This window comes from Colossoma macropomum, unplaced genomic scaffold (assembly GCF_904425465.1).
Source record: "Colossoma macropomum unplaced genomic scaffold, Colossoma_macropomum, whole genome shotgun sequence".
NCBI lineage: Eukaryota > Metazoa > Chordata > Actinopteri > Characiformes > Serrasalmidae > Colossoma > Colossoma macropomum.
Window position 1 is genome coordinate 30,317,457 of NW_023494799.1, and position 16,288 is coordinate 30,333,744.

The 16,288-nt window shown below is 38.3% G+C and overlaps 1 protein-coding gene across 1 annotated transcript; it reads right to left on the bottom strand.

Annotated features, from left to right (window-relative positions):
- Positions 1 to 13,959: 13,959 nt before the first annotated feature.
- Positions 13,960 to 15,288, bottom strand: foxq2 (forkhead box Q2). The gene is made up of 2 exons (XM_036586102.1): positions 14,881 to 15,288; positions 13,960 to 14,313 (listed from the first exon to the last, which is right to left on the bottom strand). Exons 1-2 carry the CDS (start codon positions 15,286 to 15,288, stop codon positions 13,960 to 13,962), a joined length of 762 nt encoding a protein of 253 aa, XP_036441995.1.
- Between the last annotated feature and the right edge of the window lie 1,000 nt (positions 15,289 to 16,288).

Sequence of the window (16,288 nt, forward strand, 5' to 3'; positions counted from 1 at the left end):
AATTATCAAATGAAACCACCAAGAATTCAGAGTTTACTGTTAATTTTGTTGGCACTTCACTCATATTCAGCAGGAAAGCCAACGCTACCACCACAAGAGTCCCATATAATTCTGCTGCTAAATATAAGTTTTCATGATTCAAAATCAGACACCCTACCCCTAGGCATGAACGCACAAAACAGAAGGGTAGGGCTATGTGGTAGGGGCAAAGGGTGAAATGGGATTGGGCCATAGTCTTTCGCATCTGTGCCTACATACTGAACAAGTGCTCTCAATCCGTTGAACAGGTTTTCTTCATGATTAAAAGTACTCATTCAATACTGTAATTTTTTTTTTGGTCTACCAAGTTGTTCATTATTGCTGGGTTAAGAACTGACCCTAAGGTCCTGACCCTACTGCCATCCCCTTACTCTCCATGTCACACCAGCCCCCCAATTCTGCTGCTGTGTTTACTCTTTCATATTGGACTTGTGCATAGTCATCTATCCATCCATAATATTCTGTTTGGATCAGGAAAAATCAATATATACCGAAACACTTCAATACTTCCGCACTAAATTTGAAACTACTTTAATACTGGTTACGTGAATTTTGCTTCACTTTGTCAGGTTCTCTGTCCACATATGCAAATACAGTTATATGCAAAAGTGTGAAGACCCTCAGTCAAATTACATGTTCTGTTGATTTTCTAAGCAAAAAGAAATTAACACATCATCTACGGAGCAATTGTTTCTGCAAATTTCAGTGCACAGGTATTATAATGTTTCTGTATATATTTTTCCTGATCCAAACCTAATATTATGGATGGATAGATGACCATGCAAATATCCAGTATGGAGGAGTAAACAAGGCAGCGGAAATGGGGGCTGGTGTGACATGGAGAGTGAGGGGATGGCAGTAGGGTCAGGACCTTAGGGTCAGTTCTGGCAGGTGAAAGGTCACTGTGTCGAGGGTCCTGTTAAAACCCCTTTTAGAGGACTTTAGGGATATCTTGCCATGGCAGTGGGAATAGCTAGGTCGTTAGCTTCCTCGTGAAGGACGCGTCTTCTGGAGAAGTGTGTTACAGAAGTGTGGGAAGGTTAAAAAGACGTGTGACAAGGTTAAACGGTCAGGCTTCACTTTAATTTCAGGGTTTTCCAACAATAAGCAGCGAGGGAAAGCCTTTTGTATCTAAAGTATATGGTTCTATGTGTAATCTTTTTGAAAATGGTTTTATATAGCACCAAAAATGGATCTGCTATTGTTACGATGACATTATTGTAATAGTAGAGGAACCCTTTTTGGTGTTTTTTGGTGCCACTTCACCATGCAAAGCACCAGTTAAACATGAAATGGTTCTATATAAAACTCATGATTCTAAACAGAAACATTGCTTTCTAAATGGATCTTCATTTCTTGGAGAAACCTTTAAATGGTATAGAACTTTTACATTATCTGGAGGTTCTTTAAACTTGAAATTTTGTCAGTTCTCAAACTGTCTGCACTAAACATCTTGCAATGCTAGTTTTAAAGACAAAAATCACTCTCTTGATATTTTCAGTTCTGACTGAGCCACAAATATACTGACTGCAGGATCATATACTTTTTTAAATCAGTATTTCAGTTGTTTTTGTTAGATATACACTGTATGTGTTTTTGACTAGTACAATATATCAAATATAACCAATTAATGTACTGTACCGTTCACATACATGACGTTCACAATAGTAAAATAATAATTTGATCTTTTAACTTAAACAAAAAGGTAAAAGAAAATGTAGATTCAAATAATAAGTTGACAGAATTAAACATAGATTATTGTCTGTTAACTATTAAAGGTTAAATGAATTTAAAATCTCTAGGCTGCTTTTGCCATTAGTGGTATTAGCTGTCACTTAGGACCCCCGAGCCATCAGGGGATGCCAAATATGTATATTTTCAAATTGATTTTGTATTATTTGTCAAAAAGTGCAGGGACTCATTTTTTTATATTGTTTCTGTATCAAGAATAATTAAGTAGCAATTCTTGTTCTAAAAGAATATGAATTGGGCTGGGTGGGTTTGGGGCCTCTCAAGTAGGTTGTCGTTTAGGGCCCAGTGTTCAGAAACAACCTTGCAAAATTTTAAAGGAATGGTTCAAGAAATCAAATGTGCAGTTTTTGCCCCTTAACACCAAATGCTGTAAATCGGCGAAGACATTTGTTGTTTGATGCTTTTTATTTTTACGCTGGAGAAACAAGACTAATGTAGATTCTACATTTAGGCTGCCATTTAGCCCTTGTAACTCTTAAAAACTGAACACTTTTCAAGCTTACCCACAAAGGGCCGGTGTGGCTACAGATGTTCATTCCAAACAATCAGGAGCGCACTTGGTTCTACTTGTTTAATGAATTGGTCAGGCTTCAAATAACTGATCAGGTGAGCTCCTGCACCCCTGCAATATGTGGTCAACTAGCATTATGGTAATGGCACAAGCACATTAAAGACATAAAAGAAATTATTTACTTTAAATCTATAATTTGAGTAACACGGTTGACTTTCAAAGAGTCAGTCATAATCACAATATCACTGAAAATATAGAAATGATCCCATGATCTTCATGAAAGTTGGATAATGCTAATTCCTCAAATATGAGATCTGGAGAATATTCCAGACCAGGGTTGAGTGAATGATGTTGAATTCAACAAATGTGCATTTTCTTAGATCTAAGCAACTCATGAAAAAGGATGTTTAAAGTGTTAAATGGTTTCACATATTAATGCACATTATCTAAGGTTTTTAATATTTAATATTTTAAAGATTATATTTCACGGTAGAGCATTTATTGGGCTCGGACAAGCAAAATTCTGAAGTAGATATTATTTGAAATATGCACATAGGCTGTTGTGAAGGACATCACCTATGCTTAAAATGTCTTGGACCTTTAATTTTCATTTGTAAAAGTAACTGCAGTGGGATACAAACGATTCCACCATTTGTGGAATCACTCAGTTAACAAGTAATGGAAATCTGTATCACCCACAGAATTACAGTTTACACCCACAGTTTACAATGTCAGACTCGTAGCTCCAGTTCCAGTGTAAAACGAAGATCAAACTTCAATCATCTGAAGCATCTTGGCTGAGCTATTACATTTGGTGTAAGGGGAAATTTGATTTCTCAGTGAAGCATTCCTTCAAGGCAGCCAGGCTACATACCTTTTCAGGTTAACGTTTAACAGTGTAGTATAAGTTTGCTTCGGAGTTTGGAATTTATTGAGGTATGTTGCTTATAATTTATTAAAGAGAATTCCATAAAGAATACATCATGGCTTTATCAGTAACCACAACATGATCGTCCAGAGCAGCACAATTTCATCATTTTGTCTTGTACACAAACGTTTCATTTCCCAGCAGCACTTTCTCTTTTTTACAGCACACTACATGACTCCATCCTTCGATCTTCTACCATTTTGAAAGAGCACCATGTCCACCTTCACCTCTGCTCTCCTCGCCATCATCCTCACGTACCTTTTATCAGCCCACAGCCATTACCTTCATAAATCAATATTGACAGGCCATCAGCTAAAGGATGGATTAGGTGGGTGCGGGGGACTCTGGTCATGTGACCATCACATTTTGCATTAGGCCTCCGCCATTTAGCGGGATGCTATTATGCAGGGCGACATGCAGTGGGTGCTTTCAGTGTGAGGGGGCAACACAGCTGCAGATTACTGTCATTGAATGTAAGCGTCCTCCATTACATCCTTAGGATGAGTGCTGGGTGAAGGAGAAAGGGGCAAAGGCAAACTGCAGTAAAGACAACCAATGTGTATCTTTCTTTCACCCCACACAGAGAAAACACACAGTAGGACGTCTCTGTTTTGTCAGAAAGGGCCCATATCTTACATTTTCTTACATTTTATTTTTTCTCTGAGGTTCACTTATTACATTTGTGAGGTTCTAAGTACCAAAAACATCTATAAGTTTACTTTTTCCGACCTCTCTTTATCTATTTATCATGTACATCATTTAAAAGTAGAGTCAGCGATTTTGGAAAAAGCCTGTAGATGTCTGAACTCAACAGCAAAATAAATACCAGAGTCAGTTTATTAGGAGCCTGGCCTCTTCCTATTTCTCCCGTTATAGTAAAAACATGAAAGCAAAACACCATGAGTGAGTCCTCAATGAATGGGAGTGAACGGAGCTCAAAAACGAAAAGTTAAAATAGTTTCTAATCACTTGCCCAGAACTTTCCTTAGTTTTAGAAAGTATAAGGATGTATATTTCGCTACAAAAGCAAAGAAAACTCACCTGTATGTTTCCTTTTTTCTACAGCAAATGGTAGTTTGGAGTTTTGGACAGCAGGACCATTACTGCTACTGAGCGCTGATTGGTTGCCAAGCGGAGAAGCTCATTGGCTGTTCGCGATCACTGACCTCAGGGACCTACATGAGGCACAATTTCAAACTCCTATAACTCAAATTTAAAAGCTCTTAAAATGTTTTATGCTATTAAAAATGTTTAAGCATTTATAAACTATGATTTTGCTCAAATGCTCCATTATAACCCACTCATTTTAGACTCCCTTGGGAGCGTCCTCTAGCGTTTGAGAAACCAGGAAGACATCACAGAGTGGTACTCCTCCTCTCTACAAGCTCTCTGCAAATACTCCCTGCTTCAGAAGCTCCTTCCCCCAAATTCATGAACAGCCAAGGCGAACAACACACTAGCAAACTTAATTTTAGATCGTCGTGACAAAACACCTTACAAACGCTGTACGGGCCTAATGTTAGCTAGGCTGTGGGCTCACAAACTGTCACTTCAGTCGCTGCTGTGAAGCTAACCAGCTACCACAAACATTAGCTAGCAAATAGAACAAATCCATACTGACCTAATGGTTCTGTGAAACAGCAAAAATACGGTAATATTAGTTACCCATCTGTCAAGCAGAAACAGATCAAGCTCCTCATCCATTTTCATGCCTTTAAACTCAGCTTTTTATTTGTCAGCTTCTGTTTTAATTTTCCCCGTTTCCCCGTCGGAACTGGGAAATATTTGGTGAATTTGACAAAAAAAAAGGTCTGTTTTTGTTACTGTGTCTTTAAGACTTACACATATGTGTCTTTGTTCACACTGCAGGGCAAAAACACCGACTTAAACTAACGCTACCCCTTCAGATGAGCTAATGCTAAAGCTAAAACAGGAGCCAGTTAGTAAAACTGTAACGTTTCCTGTAACGTTATTTATCGTTAGACCTGACATTAAAATGACTTTTAGCAGTAACCTAGATAAGATTTAGCTCACCTTATAGTCGGCATCAGCCTGTCTGTTAATAGTTTTGCTGGTGAGCTGTGAATGTGGTCTTCCAAAGAGGTTAATCCAAAATCTTTCTCAGCCTCAGGAGTAACACAAAACCATCGTCCAGATGATCAGGGTGCGTGTGGCAGACATTATACTTCCCTCAACAATATCTTTCCAACATGTTAGTATAATAATTATTAATATAATAATCAGTATAGTTAGTATAATAATTATTTTATCTCCACTCTCACTGCAGGTTTGTTTCGAGTTGAAGTTCTTCCTTCGCTTGGCGGAGGGAGGAACGTTCACAGACGATTATGATTGGCTGAGAGGCTTGACAATCATAATTTTGCAAACAGTCAATTGGTGGAGAACCTTTACACAAACGTGAACTTAAACTGTGAACTCACACAACTCATTTCCCTAAAGAAAACTTAAAAAACGTCCATTGAAAGGTTCTTTAGGGAACTAAAAGTGGTTCTCACTCCAACCCTTTTTGGCACCTTTTTAAGAGCATCCGTTAGGTTCAGTTCCTGTATAGCACTGACTGTTGGCATACACATCTGATATAATATAGTAATATTATATTTGAAGGCACATGTGTTAAACAAATTGATCTACTGCTGTGGTTTTCTGCTGTAATGTGATCTACAGTAAAGAATGCAATGCCTTATCTAGCTGTTTATCCAGCTGCACATCTATAGAATAGCCTATACTTCATCCTCCAGCTGAGGATACGTGGGCTGCTTAGACAGCCAATCACGAAACGGCTCTCGTTGCCCTCTGGTCACTCCTGACCTCTCATCTCTGGCCATAGCCTCGTAGGTCAAAGGTTACTTTAGGGGTCATCGGGGGATACTGGTGGCCTGGACCTAGAGCAGTCACCATAGCAACCGTTGGAGATAGCTGGCGATGGAAGAGGAGGAGAAGGCCACGGCTCTTCCACAAGGACCCCGGTGCTCTTTAGGTTCTCTTTGTGTTTGTGCAGCTCGCGGTCTAAAGGATCCCCCTAGTGGTGACTGTGGGAAGTTGCTGTGCAGTAGGTCCTTCATTTTAACAAAATAGCATTCCATTTACTGTATGTAGGCTTATAAGCTCTCTGTTTATACTTTCCCTTCTGTCTGTCATTTTCAGGTTTGGAAAGTTCAAATGCACCAGAATAAGATGCAGAAGAATAAGAACAAAGATGTGGAGCAGTGGTTTAATGAGCATCTTCTGCCATCTACTGGTGAGACTAGGAATTGGGCCTTTCTTTTCTTTTGGGCTTCTGTAATTCAGGGACTCCTGAAAAGAAAATAATATTATTACTCTCCTTTGTTTATTATATAAATCCCTTATTTTATATATATATTTTTCATATATTTATATACATCGTTGCTGTCCAAAGAAAAAAGAAAGAAAAAAAATCTCCATTACTTTTCTAATTCATTTGATCACGGCAACTGCTTTTCACATTCTGGGAAAATTTTAATGACGATTTAACCAGAAATGCTTAAAAAAATACATACAAAATGCTTAAAATACATTAATTTACATCGAAAGGTAAGAATGTTTTTACCTTCTCCTGTGAAGTTACTATTTTCGAGATACTCGTTTTTCTTTGGACAGCAAAATACCCAGAGAAAAATACCTAGAATTCACTTGACTGTATTTGTGCTGAATGCTTTTAATGTGGAACTTAATGTATTACTTAATTATGACTTATTAATATGCAATTAGATACATTCGATTTTTTATCAAAGATCTAACTTGTGCTTGTTGAAGATAAACACTTGTTCAATATCTTATTCACAATCCAAATGAACTGTTTAGTACTGTGTTCTGTATTTAGTCACCAGTATGTGTATATTTACAGGGATGCAGGAGGTGCATCAGGATGATTTAATTACACTGCTAAAAATGATTAAAACTAAATAAATACAAGAATTGAGTGTGGTAAAAACGTTTGTAGAAACCTTACATATTTATATATATATACATATATATATATATATGTATGTATATATATATGTGTGTGTGTGTGTGTGTGTAAAGTTTGTCAGCGAGTGAGAGAAGAGTGTTACTGATCATTTTGATCTAAGTATAATGTATTACACACAGCCAAAACATTATAACCATGTCTCATGTGCTGTATGCTTTGTGTGGCACCAAAACAACTCTGACCCACCAAAGCATGGACTCCACAAGACCTCTTAAGGTTCCCTGTGGTATCTGAACCAAGACTTTAGCAGCAGATCCTTTGTGCTGTAAGTTGCATGGCCACTGCGGGTCAGGCTTTTTGTTCCAGTGAATACAGATACTCAATCGGACTGGTCATGTAGCTGCACTGCAACTGAAAACGTTGCTGAAAGAGCCTGTCTTCTTGTAGTTTGTCAAAACGTTTTCTTGTCTTAAATTTTATAAATATTAAGCCTTAGAGGTAATTATATAGTATACATTTGGATTGATGGGGTCTTAATTACAAAATAAGCATTAATTTCATTTATTAGTCAATTTTTTCTTCTTTCTCCCAAAATAAGACATTTTGGTGCATTAGAGTCATTCTGATACTGCTACACTTACTTGCTGGGGCAGTTTATTACAGTAGCTGGTTGCTGTCTAACATAAAGATAACTTAAACTAATAGTTTCTACCTAAAACTGACCTCTGCACCGGACAAATAGCACTGACCTTTATACTTGATCTATCAGTCAATGCTTTTTTTAATAAGAAAAAGATGATTTGTCTGAAAACAAGAAATAAAAGTCCTAAAAAGAAATAAATAAATAATGCAAATAAATTGCATAAAAATGCCATAGAAAGCCTTAGATTTAACGTTCTGATAGACACTCTGTTACTCTAATTTTATGTTTTAAAGTAAATTATGAGTAAACTGTTGCTGCTTTTCATATGTTGCCAGATGGAACCTTATAATTCCTAGCAGAAAGTGAATTCTTAGGATTAGAAGGTTCTATCTGCATTTGACCTGTTCCAAAAAACCCATTTACAAATTTGATAGAATTTTGATATTGTATATTTAGAGTACATTTAGGGGGTCTGTAATTTTCATGTATGAAAGAGATGCGTTCCACATATCAGTTCTTCTATTTGGAATGGCCTGGGTTCGATTCCCGGCCGGGCGACCAGGGTCATTTCTGTGTGTAGTTTGCATGTTCTCCCCGTGTCTGAGTGGGTTTCCTCCCACAGTCCAAAGACATGCAGTCAGGCCGATTGGACATGCTAAATTGCCCCTAGGTGTGAATGTGTATGTCTGTCTGTCTGCCCTGCGATGGACTGGTGACCTGTCCAGGGTGTATCCTGCCTTCCGCCCAGTGATAGCTGGGATAGGCTCCAGCACCCCACCGTGACTCAGAAGGATAAGTGGTTTAGATGATGTGTGTGTGTATTTGGAATGTGAAATCTTTGAGCAAAACTGCTCAGAATGCAGATAGAACCTTATAATTCCAAGGGGATGAAATGTTTAAGCTTGAGTTAAAAACTAAACAATTGCCTGCTTTACACTGCTCAAAATATCAGTCATTTGAAATCTGTGTGAATGTTACAGATGTGCTACAATAAATGACCAACAGGCATCAATGAGCTTGAAGAGAATTTAAGACATTGGATGAAATCAGCTTTGGAATGTTGTACAGCACTAAAACATGAACAGACAGTTTTGATCGTCTTCTTACCTCACTCTCCGCTAATCAGGCCCAGGCCCCCCGCTCTAATCCGCCCAGGCCCCGTCCGCAGATCCTATTAGATTAAGCAGATAAAACCCAAAACCTCACACACCACCCGTAGAGGGAGGCCTACTGATTAAAATGAGAAAATTAACATCATTTTATAAGCTATAAGGGGTGAAAGAATCAAATATATTCATTACATCTGCACCTCTGCCAGTGTGTGGCTGCACTCGTTGGTTTAAAGCAGGAGTTCCGTAAGAACACGGAATATGTGCAGTCACTGACACACACATACACACATAGGCACTGATATGTGTGTGTGTTTGCAAACGTGTGCAGATCACAGCATGGTCAAACATATGCAGCACAATTAAAGCCCTAAAGCTGGTGAATTGAAGAGGATTTAATGCCAAGAACAATTCCTGAGAATTAAGCAAATTAGTGCAGCGAACAGAAGATTTGATTAAGAAATTTAATTAGCTGGCATTGTTACTACTATTGTAGTTGCTGAAGGACATTGTGTCTCGAGTGCTGGGTGTTTTTTCCCATGACTTTGGCTCATGTTTTCACTACAGCTGAGAGAAAACTAGTAAGAGAATCAATGCTGTAACTAGGATCTTACAGGCCCCAGTGCAATGTCCCCCACCTGCACTCCAAATACAAAAGTGACTTTCAATGAATGAAAAAATAACAGTGAAAATTGTTTGTTTTCTCCCTGTTGTTGTGTCTCGAACAGGTTGATGCTCTCAAGGCATGCCACTCAACCCACTAGTAACTAATGCTAACCTAATTGTTTACATTACATTGCCTGTTTAAGATTTTACCATGATCAATTATGAATTGACGTTGATTCAAAAAGATTCAAAAAGCTAATTTGAAGATGATTTATTTCACTTGCAAATCATTACAGAACAATGCAGTAAATTGTAAATTATTTAAGTGAGCATAAAGTTTATTATGTAATTTTACAAGTGCTCAATATGAAGATCATCCAGTGTTGTGGAACCAACAACAAACACTCTGAGCTGTTGGAGGTTCACTGCCCACGAAAATCACGTTGCACAGTTATGACAGATTCACTCTTATTGAAGTGGAGAGCGCTTTCTGCTCAGGGGTCGCATCTCCACGCAGACTGAAGGGAGCCATCTTCCGGTGACAGTCAGAAACTCTATGACCCCATCTTTCAATTGGTATGGGATTGGTTCCTAGGCGCCTCACGATTGTAAAAATATGGCGTTTTGAAATCGGATGAATCTTTTTGAATCACTCTGTATATCATCTTGCAGGTTGTGATGGATCTTTTGCAAAACCAGTAGTGTAGTGCTTGAGTCCGGTCTTGGTCTCTTCTCAGTCTCGATCTCATTTGGATGGTAAAATGTTCTTGGCCTTGGGGTAGACTCGGAAATTGTTGAGTGCAATGTTTTCGACTGCAAACTGAAACATTATTGAATATGACCAAAACCAGAACAAACAGAATAAAGCGATCTTAGCCAATCACATCATATTTTTCTGACTCACATAACGAGAAAGCTGATTTGGCAGCTACTGAGTGCTGGATGTCAGGCTGAAGAGAGGAAAGCTGAAAATTTGAGAAACATAAATTATATATTAAATTAGGCTATATATATGTAGTAGATGTTTAATGTATGGTTCTTAGAAACACTTTTAACTGATATGGAACTTTTACATTATATAGGTCCTTTAAACTTTAAGAAGGTTCTTGACATTCACACATCTCATTTACAAAATCCAATGAAAGGGGACCTTGATGCCATCGCTCCAAACCCTTGCTGGCACCTTTAGTTGTCACCTTTATGAGAATGAAGTGTTGCCATGTAAAAGTCTTTAACGAAGGCAAAAAGCCACACTGTAATAGGATTTCTGTTCAGGGTAATGCGCTGCTGAAGCAGCACCATGGCCTGGTCTTAAACCTAATGCTCAACAGCAGTAGTGTGGATCCTCTCCGAAGGAGTGCTTAGCAGATTACTTTGTGTGATAAGCTTCCTATTTCTCGAAACTGCTTGGAGATTTCTGGAATTAGCGGGGTGCTTATCGCAGAGTCGGCTTTGGCCGGCCCACTTTTAGCCTGGAGATTTGGCGACGTGGTGCCACTGATTAATCGTCACCTGGAGGGGGTCCTATCATAAGCAGCATGTTCACTTTTAACACACACACATACATCAACACATCTGGCATCAAAAGCTCTTCATTTGTGGTTTTAATTCTACTGCATACCATCCCTGTTGGAACCAAACCTCATACTTCCAGAAAGATAATTTTACAGAAGGAAAAATGTCTTTAACTGTCAATTAAAGTGAATAAAATAAGATTTTATACTGTCATTCTGGACCATTTCTGTTGGTCTGTTCATCATGAAAATTTGACACACTGTAAAGGGCAACTGTCATTTTAAAATCATGTGAAAAATTAAAAAAAACGACAAAAATGGAGATACAACATTTTGTTCCCACAGAAACTGTTGGATCAGTCAAAAGTCCTTTTTTCTCTACAGTTTAGCATAATAGTGAAGATCTCAAAATTACAAAACAACACATGTGGCATCATACCATCTTCTTTTAGATTTTGTTTTAGAAACCCATCATTTATTTTATTTCCAGTCAAAATGACCAATAAGTACAAATTATTCATTTTTCAGCATCAGAAAAAAACAAAAGTCATATATTTCGCTGAAAATTGCACAGAAGCCTCAACAACTAATTGTGACATCAAATTTGTCAGTATTTAGTGTCCACACTTTGTCTTTATTACAACTTTCTTTCTTTTCAGTAAACTTGCTTTCAGTTTTTCAGAGAAATCTGCAGGGACATTTTACACTCCTCCAAAGTTCAGTCTTAGGAGTTGGATGCATTTTCTTCAACTCATGATCCAAATAACCCCCCACACATTCAGTGATGTTGAGGTCTGGACTCTGAGGTGGTCAGTCCACTGTTCTGAGAACACCAGCAGCTAACGGGAGGGGGGTGGACGGTGGCAGTGGTGGTGGTCCAGGAAGGCGGTAGGGTAGAGCAAACAAACATGTTTGGAGGGGAAGCCGTCTAAGGACCCTGCAGCATCCCATGCCCCTGCACAGCACCACACACTGATAGTGTGTCACATTAACCACTCGATAAATATACAACGTGTCCTCATAAAAAAGCCCCTCTTTTTTTGATACAGCTTTATACATTTATATCATTCTCTCCAGTAACTTCATGGGCAGCCACCAGAGATGCCTTCGGTGAGCTTATTTTTGCTGAAAACCATTTGATGTTTTTTTTTTTTAAAACACACAGTACTGTGCAAAAGCCAGAGACCACAATTCCTTTATTTCATGTCCAGTAAAAATGGCCCTTAAGAATATTTTTCATTTTTCATTCATTTTTCAGAGCCAGGAAAAACAAAACAAAAAAAAACCCAACATATTTAACAAAAAATGATACAGAAGCCTCAACAACTAAATATAAAGTCTTTTTTTAATTATTTAGTGTCTACCCCTTTTACCTTTATTACAGCTTCAATTCCTCTCAGGAGGCTTGATTAAAGGGTTCTTTGCATCATGAAAGAATTCTTCATAACAATAGAAGAACCCTTTTGGGTGCTATATACCATCTACAGCACATTCTTCATCAGCCTGAAGAACGATTTCACAATGCAAGGAACCTTTTAAGCATGCAAAGGGTTCTTTGAGTGTTCATAGTTCTATACAGAATAAATTTACCTTACTTTACCATTGAAGCATCTTTTTTTTAATAATGTCGTGTAAAATTTCCTTTTCTATAAATTTTGCATTTAAGCGTGAGCCTTTTGATTAAAACGTCCTTAAGATTATGAAAAATGCATATTCAGTTCAGGTGTGTCCAAACCTGTGACTGGTAGTGTGTGTTAATACACACACAGGAAAAAATATAGGCAGGTGCTCTACACTCTTAAAGATGGTTCTTCAAGGGTTCTTCAGTAAATGGAATGTTTCCATTTAGAACCATAAATTATATACTGAACCATTTCATGTCTACTATTGTATATGTTACTATACATAGAACCATTTAATGATTAAATGTTATATAAGGTACTATAGAAAACCTTTATGAAAATGGTTCGACATGGCACCAAAAGGGTTCTGCTATTCTAACAAGCTTGACATTGTAACAGTGGTAGAACCCTTTTTGGTGCTGTACAGAATCATATACAACACCTTCTCCATCAATCTGAAGAACACTTTCACTATGCAAAGAACTATTTAAGTATGAATCATGAGTTCTATATAGAACCATTGCCTTTACTAAAGAACCCCTTCGAAGAAGCATCTTTTTAAAGACCATATATTTGACAGTTCTGTATGCATGGCAGGTTGAGTGTAGGAAATGAGTCGTCCCCTTAAGAAATTATAGGCTAATCTAATAAAATCAGTACAGTATCTGTTTAAGAACAGGAGATTCTGTTTAATCTTTAAGGGACTCATTAGTGAATTTTCTCATTTCACAGTGGAATTAACTTTGTGAGGGAAGTCCAGGAGCTGGGCTTTGCAGTTCATTCCATTAGTGTAATGAAGCCTCAATAATGAAGCCTTTTAGAAATCTCTGAAGCATAAGAAATACATGTATTCATCCTCAGCACTGCAAGCACGCAACAAAATACATGAGACTGAAACATATTTATTTGTTTGCATATTACAAAAACACATCTTAAATTTAGAATATTCTATGAAGTACATTCACATATCATACGTTTTTAATGTCTTTTGACGATAGCAATTACTTACATTTCACAAAACTACATACAACAAAAAAACAGTATGTTTCTCAAAAAGTTCTATCACAGGTGTGATCTAATCGATACTTTAAATGAGCTCAAACATGCTATATACACGCACTGAATCGAGCCAAAACATGCTATATACACGCACTGAAAATTGACACTGCCGATTATAATACAGGCTACAGTAAACTTACTGTAATAATACTTTGAGCCTACATGAAGTTCTTTTACCTATTTACTTTGTGCAAAAAATAAATGAAAAGGTATATTTCCCTTAGCTACACCAGGCCGTGGAGGGAGAGTGTCTGGCGTGATTGGAGTGCTGTCCAGCTCCAGTACTCTCTGGTTGTGAAGCATGGAAGGGGCCGGGGATACGGGCAGCACCAGCAGGGCATCCCCTTCATGCTGCTGAAGGGCTGGTAGGAGGTGGGCAGGGTGAAGGGGAGTCGTGCTGTCACTCTGCGGTTTCTCCTTCTGGCCTGGCGTCGGTGGTAGTCGCTATTAGAGAAGTCGTGGAAGTTGGCTGGGTGAATGGCCCAGAAGTGACCCTTGCCGTTGTCGCTGCGTCCAGCCTTGATAAAGCACTCGTTCAAGGAAAGGTTGTGCCTGACGCTGTTCCTCCAGTTCTTGTCCTGTTGGGAAGAGAATTCAGATTACAGGGTCTTGTCCGCAAAACAAATAAAGGCATTTTATTTATTACCCAAAATGATCAGTGAACCTACACGTGTCTTCTGGGGTTTAGAGTTGTATAAAGTTGATAATGATAAAATAAGTAAAATCGAAAAAAAATATAGTTTTTTGGGGGGTATTTTTTTTTTCTTTGAACACCTTGCATGTACCTCATCGCCATTAATAGAAAACAGAGTTCCACATCAAACCACTCTGAATGACTTTGCTTACATGTCAACCATGTAATAATAAAGAATTTTTGGAATTCCTCTTTAAAAATGAAGTTGGGGTGATGCTATAAAAGAATGGATGGTTATCTAAATTGAGACATGTGAGTGAAGAACCTTAAAATTCAAGGAACCTTCATATAATGTAAGATGTTTAATGGTCTTAGAACCATACGTTCAAGCCAAGAAATATTTAGGAACCTCCATTTTTAGGAGTGTCGTATTCCTTCCAGTGGACTGACCACCAGTTCTAGGTTCTAAAGACAAACTCTCCCTAAGCTTGCTTTCCTATCTCTAAAGTACCTTGCTCTTGAAGTAAGGATAATGATCCATGATCCACTGGTAGATATCAGACAGCAGAAGCTTCCTCTCTTTGGAGGCCAGGATGGCCATGGAAATGAGGGCGATGTAGGACTCGGTGGGTTTTTGCTCTTGGCTCTCTGTTTTGGTGGGCAACTCTGTCTTTCCATTTGCAGTCTGTTCTTCTTGCTCATCTGCTCTGTCCACTTCATTCTCCTGCTCAGCCACTCTTCCATTCTGAGCTTCAGTAATTTGGCCATCAAGAGTGGTTTGAGGAACTGCTGTCTTCGATTCGCTCTCCTTCGATTCCTCTTGTCCAGTCTTGTGACCTTTGTTGTACAACAGGTAGTCGATGGTAAAACGAAGTCCTAGCTGCTCCTGTCCATCGCTGCAGGCGCTGCTGTTCTCCATTGTGGTCAGATATGCTCAATCTCTGAAGGAGCTTGAATCTTAATGGCTGTTGATTGAATCCAGGTTAAAGCCAATGCTCAGTTGTCTAAATAGTGATACTCTGAGCCTCAGATTCCAGCTTAAAATAGAGTGACACTTTCTTTGGTCTTGATCCTTTGTTAGAAGTCTTCAGTTGTCCATTGAAGTTGGAGATCCACACTTTGTACAGTCATCAACAACAATCAGAGCCGTGTTGATTCCCTTTAAGGTGACTCCAGTAACACAAATGACGTCAATCTCCAGAGCATACCAGAGTGGCCAGTTGAATAATTAGCTGGGCATTTCCCTTCAGGTCCCAAAGCAGAGCTGGTCAAACCATTGATTGGAGGCAAAAAAGAAAATATCAAGATGCTTCTTTAAAGGTCGCTTTTCGCTATGTTCCCTGAACCACATTGACCATAACATTAATGCTGGTCTTTTTAAATGGTGTAAGAAGAATTTATCCTCGCAGTTTGAAGCAACATGGGGTACAAGAGAGTTAGGGGTAGGGGGTCTCATTCAGCAGGATTATTTTTATTACCTCAAGGAAATCTGCAATTACGAGAGATTAAACTCTGATTAAACAATGCTGGGTGGTAAGGAGGCGTCTGCAGTAACACAACAGCGTGGCCTCATGGTAGTTCAGTGCTTTTTAAATATATTCAAATAAGTGGGAGGAACCCTTTCAAAGATTTGATGTTTAAGCAAAGTTTTTTTTAATTTATCACCCATAATAATGTGCATATAAACACAGACTTTGGAAAAATGTTGGGAATTAAAAAGACATTCTGTCTTACTTAAATAGTCCAGTAAGTGTTTGGAATTTAAAACAAAGGCTCAGAAAGGGTCCCGTGCCCCCCCCCTAAAAAGCCCACACAATCCACGGGAAGAATCATGAGAAGACATCACTACCACAACTCAATGGCACTAGATTAACTAATTTAATCATTTCATTATTGATTTGAAGTATTTAAATAGATGT

Excerpts from the sequence above, each read along its gene's own strand:
- foxq2 (XM_036586102.1), bottom strand. The coding sequence starts at position 15,288 with ATGGAGAACAGCAGCGCCTGCAGCGATGGACAGGAGCAGCTAGGACTT. Across the intron at positions 14,314-14,880 it reads ATCCTTACTTCAAGAGCAAG|GACAAGAACTGGAGGAACAG; the intron begins GTACTTTAGAGA and ends TCTTCCCAACAG.